At 37.9% G+C, this 14,191-nt stretch overlaps 1 protein-coding gene across 7 annotated transcripts in view; it reads right to left on the bottom strand.

The window, feature by feature from the left end:
* Cnot10 (CCR4-NOT transcription complex subunit 10) overlaps positions 1–10,516 on the bottom strand; it is a 71,616-nt gene extending 61,100 nt beyond the window's left edge. For 2 of the 7 annotated variants that reach the window (XM_027932340.2, XM_071619696.1), the window contains exons 1-3: positions 10,275–10,513; positions 2,751–2,845; positions 1,655–1,816 (exon numbers count right to left, since the gene is read on the bottom strand). In XM_027932340.2, coding sequence (XP_027788141.1) covers positions 1,655–1,816; positions 2,751–2,845; positions 10,275–10,296 — 279 coding nt within the window. In that variant the 5' untranslated portion in view covers positions 10,297–10,513. Of the gene's footprint in view, positions 1–1,654; positions 1,817–2,750; positions 2,846–10,274 lie in introns of all 7 variants that reach the window. The other 5 variants (XM_071619689.1, XM_071619685.1, XM_071619680.1 and 2 more) reach the window with 5 other exon arrangements.
* Positions 10,517–14,191: the final 3,675 nt, after the last annotated feature.

Below are 14,191 nucleotides of genomic sequence, written 5' to 3'. Positions count from 1 at the left end.
TAATCTGGGTACTAATACTGGAGTAATAATGAAACCTGACAATGTACAAATTTATGAAGACTAGAAGCAGTTAGAAAGACAGCCTGGTTCAAACTTTGCTCTTAAAATCTTGCTCCTCCCCTTACTAGCTGTACAAAATTAAAATTATTAAACTTCCTATACTCTAAGGTTAAAGATGAAATAACAAGTTCCTATCTCAAGGGTTGAATATGAGGACTGTATGAAATAAGACATAAAAAGCACTGAATAAAGAATCTGGTATCAAGGAAGCATTCACTCAATGTTGGCTATTAGCCTCATTTTCATTGAAAAAAAATTTTTTTTTTTAAACTGGGGATTGAATCACAGGTGCTCTACCACTGGGTTATGTCCACAGTCCCTTTCATTTTTTGGGATAGGGTCTTCCTAAGTTGCTGAGGTTAGCCTCAAATCTGTAATCCTCCTGCCTTAGCTTCCTGAACTGCTGGGATGATAAGTATGTGCCACCACACACAGCTTTGTTGAAAACTTTTAACAGGACTTAGAAATGACTTTAATCCTAATAAAGAATTATGAAGAACCCGAAGGAATCACTTATTTCTCAGTGCACCATATTTTAGGACAATACTATACAGTATAAAAAGTACTCATTATTGTAGGACAGCAGCTCAAATGGATCTTAAGATACCCTAAAAAAAAAAAAAATACAAAACAAAAAATGACACCCTGTAGCATTTAGCAGTAATTAAAAACGCCAGCTTCAAAGTAAAAAAGGAATTGGGTTTATGTGGCTCTAGTACCTAAAAAATTGTCTGACAATTTAAATTTACGTAGCTATCTGTCCCTTAAACTTTCCTACCCATTTTAAAACACACACACACACACACACACACACACAGAGGGAGGGAGGGAGGGAAACAGGCAGGCGGGGGAGGGAAGCTATTTTACAGGGCTATTGAGAATAATACATGAGACATTACATACAAGTTCTTAGCATAGCCCTGTCACAGTACTTCATATATGGCTAGCTGACCCTATCAGTACCATCAGTATTATCCCTCTTAATATCAATGATCTAGCCCTGTGATGGGATATGATACATACTGCTGTTATGACCAGAACACTGACCAATTCCAGCCCAAACCAATTATTAATTAATCACCTATTGATACAAAATACTAAAACAATTTGACATTATAATTTATACACACACATATACTATATAAATATCTTTATAACATCCTTACATATATATACTCTCTCTCTCTCTCTCTCTATATATATATATCTTTATATGTATATATAGATACAACCCAGATAGAGGCTAAACAGATTCCAAAGATACATTAATTAAAAAAAAAAAAAAACACTCAGGAGCTAAGATTCTTCATATAGTTCTACTTGAATTCTTTCTTAAAATCCCAAAGCTCATTTAAATTTGGTATATTAGTCTACTCTGTTCAAGTTAATTAAAAACTAAAAAGAAAAAATACAACATACCTTTAATTTCCTGGAATAATTTTATACAAATAAAATTAATAACGACAAATGCTTCAGATACATTAGAAATTGTGCTGGCAATATAAGACAAGATATCACATTTGTTTTCCTTAACTATTTGTATTTTGCAAATTAACACAATACTTTCTTATAGTTAAATTCATTTGTGTATCACCTGATTCTTCAGCTGGTTAAGTGTTTGTCTCAAATTATCTGTTGTTGTTTGGTTACTTTTAAAAAACTCAGCTACTGCTGTATTCAAAATTATTTTATAATCATCTTTGTTTATATCTTGTAGACAGGCAAGGTGTTGCAGACAGGCATCATAATTTCCAGACTAAAAAAAAAAAAAAAAACCACACATACACACACAAAATTACATACCAGCTTTAAGAACATTATTTCCAAATATATTTCACTAAGCTTTACTTTCAAAATTCTTAAAAAAATAGAGTCCCCCCCAAATATACTAATTAAAGTCATTAGATAAAGCAATATTCATGTCAATTATGAATCTATACTCCATTTGTGTACAATGTCAAAATGCATTCTACTGACATGTATAACTAATTAGAACAAATAAAAAATTAAAATTAAAAATAAAGAAAAAAGAATCTACATTTCCTAGGAATCAAACTCTGACACTGACACATTATACCAACAACATATGTATGTACTTACTAGATATACTGGTATGTATTGGTAGCAGGGTTAAATAACTAAGTCTAGGCAAGAAAAGTAATAAAATTACTTCAAATTTTAATTTCTAGTAAATATACTTTGAATATGCCAGTATCAAATTCTTTGACTTATATACATATATATACACATCCTAATATCAAATAAAGTTTTCTTTCATATTGTTTAAGGTCAGAAAAGCTAAAATTCTGACAATAAATTTTGGGGGTTCCACTTTTAAAGTACATTCAAGACAAAGAATTGAACAGAGTAGTGGAATGAAAAGACTGACCAACATATTTACAAATCTAAATTTAAAAGACTTAAAAATTAAATTTAAAAGACTTAAAAAACAACAGAGCGAGAGTTAAAACATGTTTAAGAAAACACAAAAGCTTGAGAATGGCTAAAATTACTTCCATTCCTTTTACCATAGTTAGTTAAGCTCTAAAATGTTGTAAAAGTAAACCTACTTCTCTCTAAACTTAACTCAATTATTACAGGAAAAAAAATTATAAATTTAAAAATTCACTGTGAAAAGATTCATAGTTGATAGTCAATTTGAGCAGATTGAAAGAAAAGCCATTTCTTACTGTGAAAGCCTGGAAAGCACTGGTGGATAATTCCTTCTCTTGATCAGTGATTCCAGAGGACTGACCAGTTCCTTCATGTTTCTCTGCTCCCTGATCTGCAAACATAAAAGTGTTATATTTTTTGTTATTGTTGTTTTGTTTTTAGAAATGAAAGTTGTACAATGAATTGGTCTGTATTTCTCTCTCTCTTGTGGTGCTGGGGATGAAACCAGGCCTTGAGCATGCTAACCATGTGCTATATCACTGAGCTATACCTCCAACCCCTCCAACCCCTCCAACCCCTCCAACCCCTCCAACCCCTCCTTCTTTTATTTTTATTTTTTTAGTTGTAGATGGACATAATACTTTTTATTTTATGAATTTATTTTTATGTGGTGCTGAGGATCAAGCCTAGGGTCTCGCATGTGCTAGGCAAGTGCTCTACCACTGAGCTACAACTCCAGCCTACCCTCATTCTATTTTTTTTTTTTAATTTTTCAATATTTATTTTTTAGTTTTCAGCAGACACAATATCTTTGTTTGTATGTGGTGCTGAGGATTGAACCTGCGCCACACGCATGCCAGGCGAACACGCTACCATTTGAGCCACACCCCCAGCCCCCCCTCATTCTATTTGTAATCAAGTTGTCAAAGTTAGAACTCCCTCAACACTGGCTAATTAGTGTTACATGAAGCCACTCTTTGGAAAACTTGAAAATACCTCCTTGGCAATGGTAGAACACAATAAAAACCTGCATGCCTACTGAAGTAAGGACTACAAGCTGTTGACAGAGACATTCAGGCTGAGAATATGCTCCCTTAAAAATATTAGATCCGGGGGCTGGCACTGTGGCTCAGTGGTAGAGTGCTTACCTAGCATGCTTAAGGCACTGAATTTGATCCTCAGCACTACATAAATGTAAAATAAAGATGTTGTGTCCACTTAAAACTAAAAGATAAATATTAAAAAAAAATTAGATCCACCACTCAGCAATATTAAAAAATCTGATATATTCAAGAAACTACGCCAGGTCCTGGAGATAGAAGGAAATTACAAATACACCCACAATGACTTCAGGAGGTTTGTAATCTAAGTGGGAAGCAGTAACGTTTAACAGTTAGAAAATGATACAAATAAGTGCTCACAGTTAATTTCTAGTCAAAGAATGCTTCTCCAGGCTTAGAAATCTAAAAGTCAGCTGGGCACTGTGGCACATGCCTGTAATCCCAGCTGCTGAGCAGGTTGAGGCAGGAGGAGGTCAAAGCCAGCCTCAGCAAAAGCGAGGCACTGTCTCTAAATAAAAAATACAAAATAAGGGCTGGGGATGTGGCTCAAGCGGTAGCGCGCTCGCCTGGCATGCATGCGGCCCGGGTTCGATCCTCAGCACCACAAGCACCACATACACACAAAGATGTTCTGTCCACCGAAAATTAAACAATTAAAAAAAAAAAAATACAAAATAAAATAAAATAAAAATTAAAAATTAAAAAATAGGCCTGGGGATGTGACTCAGCAGTCGAGTGCCACTGAGTTCAATCCCCAGTACCCCCCCCCCAAAAATCTAAAAGTCAACAATTCAGTTTCCTTAACTCAATTAAATGTCTATATGCATCCTGATTAAAGATTAATGATTCTGAAATGTGCATGATGGCACAGTCCTATAATTCCAGCCTACTTGGGAGTCTAAGGCAGGTGTATTACAAGTTGAAGAAGGGGAAGGAAAGGTAACAGACAGGAAAATAAAAATGACAAAATTTTGTTATTTGCATGTATGACAAGTAACAAAAAACCCCACTATTACGTATGCTTAAAATACACCAATAACATAATAATTAAAAATGGTATTCAGGGACTTGGGTGTAGCTCAGTGTTAGAGCTCTTGCCTAGAACACATAAGACCCTGGGCTCAATCCCTAGGACCACATAAAAAAGTGATCTTCCTCCATAAGGAAGGGTAATAAATTGAAACTAAATGCACAAAATTCTTGGTTGGCCATCCAGTTATCTCCATACCACCTTCTAAAACATATGCTCTCCAGATTAGACCTCATTCTTTAATGGGATTTCTGGGCCCAATTATTAAATTGACTTAGAAACAGAGATCAAAGGGAAACATACCCAACAATTTGCTAAGGAATTGAAGATTTTAGACTTCTACTTAAAGCAGAGTGGCACAACTAACTACAGCTCTCATTATCCCCTAGGAAATATATAAGTCTCCTAAAATTCTCCAAGAAAAGAAAGAAGCCAATTTCAATACAAACAAGCTGGACTCTAAGGCTGATAAGAGACTCTACAAGTCCCATTTTTATTTACATTTCAGAGAACTAAGCTCGATAAATAACCTTTTACATGTAAACTAATCATTATTTTACCTACATTCTTTTACTTCAGGATAAAAATTTTAAAAAATACACTTCAGTAAGATTACCATTTTTTCCTTATTATGTTTGTACACATTTCAAGTTTTCTGTAAGAAATGGGTATTAACTTTTGTAATCAGTTTTTCAAATGTTTTAAAACATTCACTATTTATAACTGCTGACTTCTTACCAGATAGAGTCTGCACATAATTCCACAATGTGTCTTTACTTGTCCAAAAATAGTCTCCATTACCAATTGAAAGTGTATATGACCGTTCATCCATAAGCTTCACTTTCCTTCTACTCTGGCTTAACAAACATGGCTGACCTTCTAGGTGTGCAGAGCTCTTCGACCCACAAACCTTGACACTCTTTAAGCCAATAGACTTCATTTCTAACCAAAGAGTTAGTTGCCTCTAGGTTTCAACAACGTAGACAAGAAATGCACCACTTTTTCAAAACTGAGAAAGTCAGTTAACTGAAAGCACAGGTACATTCCAATACAGAATGTTAACAATTCAAATTTGATTGGAGGATGACTATAACCTATGCAGTCAAACTATGGCCCCAGATGTTGAAGAAAAGATTTTCCAAAGAAAAAAGGAAATGTGAAAAGATCTAAGGAATCAACTGCTATTGCCACACAATATTGATAATACTTTTTGTGAAGCATTCCTTTCCAAAATAGTAATAAAAATAATTCAGGCTCATTAAAGTCCCCATATAGGTTAAGGTTAAGACACCTGAGGTTAACATACCTCATATGTGGTTTCTTTCATTGTTCCTTTTTTTTTGTACTGGGGACTGAACCCAAGGGTGCTTTACAACTGAGTTGTATCCCCAGCCCTTTTTTAAAATTTTGACACAGGGTCTAAGTTGCCCAGGCTGGCTTCAAAATTGCAATTCTCCTACCTCAGCACCCTCAACCCCCTAGAGTAGCCTGGATGACAAGTGTGTGACACTGCGCCTGGCTCACATGTGGTTTCTATAACCTGAAGAAGAAACAACTTATCAAAACCCCACATATAAATGGCTGGCTTCTACATAGCACAGAGAAATAACATACAACCAAAGAAACTATCTTCTATAGCCCCAACCTTTTCTTATTAAGCCATCCTAATAGTCCAAATTCTCTGGCAACTTAAAACCTAGGATTTTGTGTCCCAGCTCCAGCTACTTCCTCCTTTCAAATAACCATAAAAAGTAAAGTCAATCAAGTCATCCTACAAGTTTGTTGGTATTTTGTTAGTCAACAAAATGATACTGATTTCACTCCACTCTTCTATAGTATACAGGAAAATAAATGTGAACCTTATACTGCCTCTTTCACTCTTTGTCTTTGGTTGGTGCCCCTCTACTTTGGGATACCTCTCCCTTTAGAACTTGGCTGAAATACAACTCTGGGTGTGGGATTTGCTGGCTAATCCAGCTCCAAGAAGCCATACAACCCAGAAAGGGTGACCTGGGATGAGTTTTAACTAACTGGGAAAAAGAAACAGGAGGAAGCTGGATAAGTAAATCATCCCTCCTTTCTCTCTTCTATGCACTGAAGTTTCTCCTCAAAAAACCTTCCAGAAAAATACCACATGCAAGTGACCTGCATCACCCTTTACCTTACTTCTCTCCCTTACTTTCAGTACTCTGGATTTGCATCTTCCAAAAAATAAAAATAAAATAAAATAATTGGGTTCTGCCTCCAAGAGGACATGGGCTGAAATACACACCTTTCATCAGTTGATCCTCACAAGTTACAATCCTTTGAGGTTAAGGCTATTAGGATTCCCATTTCACAAATGAAGATGCTGAGTTACTCACCTAAGACCCCTTTCCAAGGAGCACAGCTTTCTGTTTGTCTACTGTACCAAACTCTGCTAATTTTACTCTAAACTTCATTTTCCACATTTGCTTTTGTCCATCCTACCATGACCCTAAAGTAATATTAGCCAGCATTTAAAAATATTAGTGCCTGAAATGATCTTATTTAACCTTTTACCAGTTCTGTAAGGTAGGCATTATTATCATTCTCATGCTACACATGGAAAAGTTCCTCAGGGAGCTTCTATTCAAGAGATCTTCTTGCTGTTCTTTAAAACATTTTCCAATCGAGAGTGTTGTATATTTCTTGCTCCTTCTACCCACATAGTTCTTTATCATTACAGACTCTCTCCAAAATATCACCTCTAGAGAGCCCTTCTCTAATCAATCCATCTAAAAAATGAGGTCCTTGCTCTCAGTTATCTTCTTTTTATTAGCCCATTTTCCATTGCTAAAGCAAAATACCTGAGGCTGGATACTTTGTAAAGAAAAGAGGTTTAATTAGCTCAGTTTTGGAAACTGAAAGTCTAAATTTGGGCAGCCACATTTTCAGTCATGTTTTTCTTTCATACTATTTAATAAACTCCATTAAGATATAGACTTTGTCTTGTTTCCTGCCCAGTGCCTAAAGTAGTGGCTTGCAAAGAAGGCTGAATACAATAATACCACACAGTATTAGCTGGTCTCAGGTGGTCCTGCATTTTCAGTCTTGCTTTACTTAAATTCATCTTCTACCACACACAGTGTGATCCACTCACTTACCTTTTTCGTATTTTTAAAAATTTTTGTGGTGCTGAGAATAAAACTCAGGACTTTGCATATGCTAGGCAAATGATCTATACTAAGTTCCTAGCACCTTGGTCACTTACCTTCTTAAATCCTTTCATGGCCCTCTTTTGTTACCTAATGAACAAGACCCTCCATGACAAGGACCCTGATCTCAGGAACTCAAAGAGGAAGCAGCATGTAAGGCAGACTCTGAATGAGGAAAGTGTTCACCAAATGGAGAAGAAGGTTATTACAGTTCAGAAGCTCAAAAGAACAGAATACTTCATAAGAGAGTCAGTCTGGTGTGAAGAGCTTGATGAGTTAAAAAAAAAAAAAAAAAAAGCTGCTGGAAAGAGACTCTAAAGAAGCTCATAAACCACATTAAAGATTAAGGATTTAATGCCTAAAAGATGGGACAATCTTAGAACATTTACAGGCAGGGAAATGCCATCATCCAATGATTGTTTTGGGGAAAAAAAATAGAGTGCAGCAACAAAGAGAATGGATTCAATAAGAAAAGACAAGAACCAATCAGAAGGCTACTTAATGAGAAACACCACATTAAGAGATAAAGGCTACAACCACACCAGGTGAAATGGAGATGGAAAGGAGCAGAGATTTAATGGAATGACACTAAACATTCATCTACTTTATACAAATTCAACTTTACTATCCACACAAATTCAACTTTACTATCTACAGAACCGTTTGTTATTATGTGGCCTATAAACTTAAAACTGTAAAAGAAATAGTCCCCTAATCACAAAGGACCTTATTCTTCAAATATATAGATTTACACAGCTCTCACCAAATGTAAATGTAAATATGATAGGTCTGTCTCTAACAGAATAAAGAGCAGGTTTTCAAAAGCGGTACTGCGTTACATCCATTTCTTCAACACCTAAGGCGCAGAGTGCCTACACTAACTATTTATGAATGAATTCACCAACAGAAGGCTTTTAAATTGAGGAAGGACATGAAAAGTGGATGGGTTGTAGGTCTAAAAGGATGAGTCTGGTCAAGTAAGTGCAATGGGATGGGCAGGTAGGAATGGTAAACTTGGGGAACAGAGGTATGGTCCTAAACTAAAAAGGAGGATGTTGGTCCCCTTGTCCAATCTTGGACACGCCTCTCTGTAACTTTCCTCCCCATTTATCTCTCCCTATTCGATATGGCTCGCTTCTTCATTCTGCTCAATTATCATTTCCTCAGGCCTTTTCTGACCAACCTATCTAAAATTCTATAGCTCATGCTACTACCCTCACTTTTTAAATCGTTTTCCTCTTAGCAGATTAATGAAGAGATTCTCTAAATTTTCGGGGGTGGGTGGTGGGTGGGTAGTGGTAGTGGTGCTGGGAATTGGCATGCTCTACCACTGAGATAGGACACCAGCTATGGAGACCTATCATCTGTTCCTGTATTAGGGTCAGCTGACTTGTATTTCAAATCAAAGTTCAGTTGTTGAGGTAAGGACCCACTAAAATCTACAGCCATTTAGATTTCTTTTTCCCTTTTGCAGTACTGTGGACTGAATCTGGATGCTCTACCACTGAGCTACATAGCTAGGTTTTATTTTATTTTTTTTATTTTAAGAAAGGGTCTCACTAAATTGCAGACGCTGGCCTCAAATTTGCTATCCTCCTGCTCTAGTCTCCCAAGTAACTGGAATTACTGTGCATGAGCCATAGTATGCAGGGAGATTTTTTTCTTTTCTTAAATTAAACAGCACTGTAAAAAAGTGTGGTGAGGGCTGGGGTTATGGCTCAATGGTAGAGCGCTTGCCTAGCACGTGTGAAGCACTGGGTTCGATCCTCAGCATCACACAAAAATAAATAAAATAAAGGTACTGTGTCCATCTACAACTAAAAATAAAAATAAAAAATAAACAAAAAGTGTGGTGACCACTTTAAGTTCTGTCGCTTAAATTCCTTCCAATAAAACTTCAATGCCACAGAGACTATTAATTTCTTGCAGGGAACATGTGCCTGACTTTTGTAGAAGTTGCCTGGAAAAAAGTTTTATATTCCTTACTGAGGAAGATTCTAAGACGGGGAAAATAATTCACCAATAAAATCGAGATTATGTAATTAATCTTTGAGGAACTGGAGAAAAACAGGTCCCGAGCAGAAGGTATCAGCACAGACACTGAAACATCATGCCTATTTAAACAGTGGTTTTCACTATTAGTTCCACAGGACATCGCTCAAGTGGCTGAAACAGCCCAGGTGACAAAAATGCACCTGTGTACACCGGGACGAAATCCTTCATTTGCCTTTCTCATTGGGAAGTCGAAAAGTCTGAAGCGGCAAAATAAATTTACGTAATTTAGACCAGAGTTATTTTGGAGACCCAGGGCAGAGGCGGTCAGTAGGGGGTTTCACGCTTCGCTTGAGTAGAAAACTATTGGACCTGCGGCCCAAAGACTCACGTAAGCCACCGCGAGACAAAGGTTGGAGGAAAGAAATGCACGCCCCCAAGTAAAGTCGTCCTGGAATCCCCACCCCTAGTCCCCACCCCGGGCGCCGCCGACTCCGCGTGCAGGATCTGCACACCCCCGCGCGTCCAGCTGCCTCACAGCACCCGGCGCCGACGCCTCACCTGCAGCCTTGTCTGCAGCCATCTTCCCTCCTCGGCTCGGGTTCTTCCCTGCAGGTGGCGTGGCCCCGACTCCCGCCGCCGGGCTGGCCGCTGTCGTGGACCTCCGAGGTCAACTCTGAGCCCACCGCAGTTCCGGGCCCCCTTGTTCCGGCCAGGGGAGTGGGCAGACCGCAGGCTGAGGAAGTGACGAGGCTAGTTCGCGTCGTCTAGCAACAGGAACAGCGTCCCCGCCCCGCCTGTGCCTCTGCCTCCCGCCATCCGCAGCTTCCGCCCTACGGCGTCCGGATACACATTACTTCCGGGGGCTGCGTCCAACCGCGCCTGTAACGCCAGCGTGGGAACTGCGGATGGCCCCGCCCCACGCCGGCGTCCCCTTCTCGCCCCGCCCCCGGCATGACGTGCGCGCGCTAGCTCGCATCACTTGCAAGTGTGCCAAGTAGAAGCGAAAGCAGCTGTGCCAAACTCTTATTTTGCTTATTTTTTTATTTTTAATTTTGTTTGCTTATTTTTAAAAAATATTTTTAGTTATCAATTGTTTTTTAAAAATTTATTTATATGCAGTGCTGAGAACCCAGGGCCTCACACATGCTAGGCAAGCCCTCCATCACTGAGCCACAACCCCAGATCCCCTTTGCTTATCTTGCCTAAAATACCAGTGTCAGATCTTTTGACCCTCATTTTACATCAAATCATGTGCTAAGCACGGAGCTTTCTTTTGGCCTAGACTGTTGCATTAATTTCTCACAACAACCCTAAGAGGCGCTATTGCAGTTCCCCGTTAAAAAACAAACACGTGGGGCTGGGGATGTGGCTCAAGTGGTAGCACGCTCGCATGGTATGCGTGCGGCCCGGGTTCGATCCTCAGCACCACATACAAACAAAGATGTTGTGTCCGCCGATAACTAAAAATAAAAGATATTTAAAAAATTAAAAAAAAACAAAAAAAACAAACACGTTTTAATTTTATTATCAGATTTGTAGAAAAGTTGTAAAGATGATTCATAGAGCTCCTGAGTACTCCGCATCTAATGTTCCCTATTGTGAACGTCTTAATTATTCAATTACTATGGTATGTGGGTCACATCTATGGAAAGTTTGATGCATCACTATTAACTCCACACTTTATTTGGATTTCACCAGTTTTCTGTTCCAGGCTCCCCGCATTTATTCAAGTCTCTGCCCTCCTCTTCTAGGGATGGAACCCAGTGCCTCGCAGATGCTAGGCAAGTGCTCTACCGCTGAGCTACATCCCCATCCTTTTCCCTTGTTTTTGAAAAGTACTTTTTTAGAATACTGGTAAAATATTTTGGAGAATGTATCTCAATTTGGGTTTGTCCAATATTTACCTTATGGTTAGACTGAGGCTACGGGCTTTAAGAAGAATGTCTACAGAGGTAACTGGCCATTCTCATCACGTCAAATCAAGGGTATATGCTATCAAACAACTTGTCACTGATTATGCAAGCCTTGATCATCTCTTTGAGCTGTTTACTAGTTTTCATTTAAACTTACTTCCTCTTACCCTTCCACACTAATCTTTGGAAGCAAATCACCACACTCAGGATGGGAAGGATGTAGAGTGCTACTTCCTGCAGTGGGGAATAGGTAAATACATTTTCTTCTTCTGGGGAGATTTGCCTCTTCTCCCCCTATGTAGTAATTTGCTCAATCACATGTTTATATCAGTGTGGACTCATGGATTTATTTATGTATTTATTTGCAATGATGGGGATCAAACCCAGGCCTTGTGCATGCTAGGCAAGCAAGTGCTTTACCACTAAGCTACACCCCTAATTTTAAACTTAATGTAAATAATCATGCTATATATATTTTTTTGTACCAGGGATTGAACCCAGAAGTGCTTAACCACTAAGCCACATCCCCAGCCCTTTTTGTATCTTATTTAGAGAAAGGGTCTCACTGAGTTGCTTAGGACCTAACTAAATTGGTGAGGCTAGCTTTGAACTCAAGATCTTTCTGCCTTAGCCTCCCGAGCTACTGGGATTACAAGTGTGTGCCAGCACACCCAGCTCATGCAATATATTTTATTTAGGGTCTTCAATCTTTTCCATGCAGATATCCATGTTCTTTTTTAAAACCATCAAGTTTTGGAATGCTTTTTAAGCAATATATAACTGAAACAATGTCTCCCAACTCCTCATTTCCTTATCTGGTTCAAGTGACCAACTAAAGTGTGTAGATTTTACTTCTTTGATATGATGGATCCTTCCATTCTCACTGCCACGTCACTCTTCTCTCACAAAAGTAAAAAATACAGCAAATCCCATGTGTCTGATTCCCCCAGTTTCATTTTGCCATTCATTAGTTTCATCTGCCTCCTTCCCCTTTTTATTTTTCCAGTTTGAGTATTTTACAGTAAATCTCAGACATCATTTCATATCATCTCTAAACACTTCAGTATGCATATATGCATATATTCGAAAAGAAATATGAAAATAGTTTCTTGCATACCCACAATGCCATTATCTCATCTAATAAAATTCAAAATAATTCCTTAGCATCATTCAATACCCCCCAAATACTCAAATTTATTCTATGATATATTAAAATAACCTTTTTGTGGGCTCAGTTGATAAAGTGCTTGCCTTACATGCACAAGTCCCTGGGTTCAATCCCCAGTACCACACACACAAAAAAAACCTCTTTGTAATTTAAAAATCGGGATCAAAATGAGTTATTCATTTATCTTGGTTTTATCTTTGTGTTTGTGTTTTATGTTTCTCTTAATCTAGAACAGTACCTCCCACCTTTTTTTTTTCCCTGCATTGACTTTTTGATGAAGTTGGAATCCACTATAACGTCCCTCCTTTAAGATTGGTTATATTGGTTCTGTGTGGAATGAATCTTTTATACTCAATATTTCCTTTAGGCTAGAAGTCAGTTCTAAAGGCCCTGAAAGAAAATATTTTTCCTCATAATTCCTTTTTCATGGTACTGTATGCTTTCTACATCCTTATCAGGAGGCATATCAGGTTAATTGTCTCACTTTTTTGTGACTTTAAGATTGATTTTGGGGTTCAAGTATCGATGACCTGATTTTGTACCCTTTCTGTCAGTCTTTCGTGTTGCGGTTTATTTTAAAATCTTTTATTATTTTTGTGGTACAGGGAGATCAAACACAGAGCTTCATGCATGTTAGGCAAACACCACAACTGAGATATACCTTCTGCCCCTTAATGCTTGTGGTTTTAGAAGCATTAAGGTCCATTCCCTAAACCCATTATTTTTCTAATGACTGAAATGATTTTCCATTTGGACAATCCAGCATTTTTGAATGAGAGTCAAGGTTAAGTGAAGCCTCCTTAAATTCTATACCCTAGACATCCCCATGCTTCACCGCTTTCCCAGCCTAACTAGATCTCTTCTGTACTAGAGAACTTTTCCTTATGTTCAGGAATATTCCAATACGCTGAAGTTTACTTTATGTCAGAAAGGCAGGATGAAATTTTAATTTTTTTCCTGTAATTATCAATATTCAGAAAAATTAGTTGATATCCTAGCAATCTCCAGGACTATTTCCTTTCTAAAAAAATTATTCCGAATCATGGCTTTTTATATATTCAATATTTTTATTTATTTTGAACAAGAGATGGTTTTCCATTTTTTAAAAAAATTTAAGGATCTTATCAAGATGCTGAGGGTCTCACTAAGTTGCTGAGGCTGGCCTTAAACTTGTGATCCTCCTGGCTCTGCTGCCTGAGTCCCTGGGATCACATGTGTGTGCCACTGTACTTCTTGCCTAAATTTTTTGGTTAGAATTTTCAGTACAGTCTTGAGCCTAAGTAGTGAAAATGGACATTTTTTTTTTTAGGTAGCGGGGATTTAACTCAGGAGCACTCACCCACTGAGCCACATCCCCAGCCCTTTTTTCTATTTTATTTAGAGACAGGATCTCA

This window comes from Marmota flaviventris, chromosome 1 (assembly GCF_047511675.1).
Source record: "Marmota flaviventris isolate mMarFla1 chromosome 1, mMarFla1.hap1, whole genome shotgun sequence".
NCBI lineage: Eukaryota > Metazoa > Chordata > Mammalia > Rodentia > Sciuridae > Marmota > Marmota flaviventris.
The sequence above is the reverse complement of the archived record's forward strand: the minus strand, read 5'-3'. Positions and strand labels throughout refer to the sequence as shown.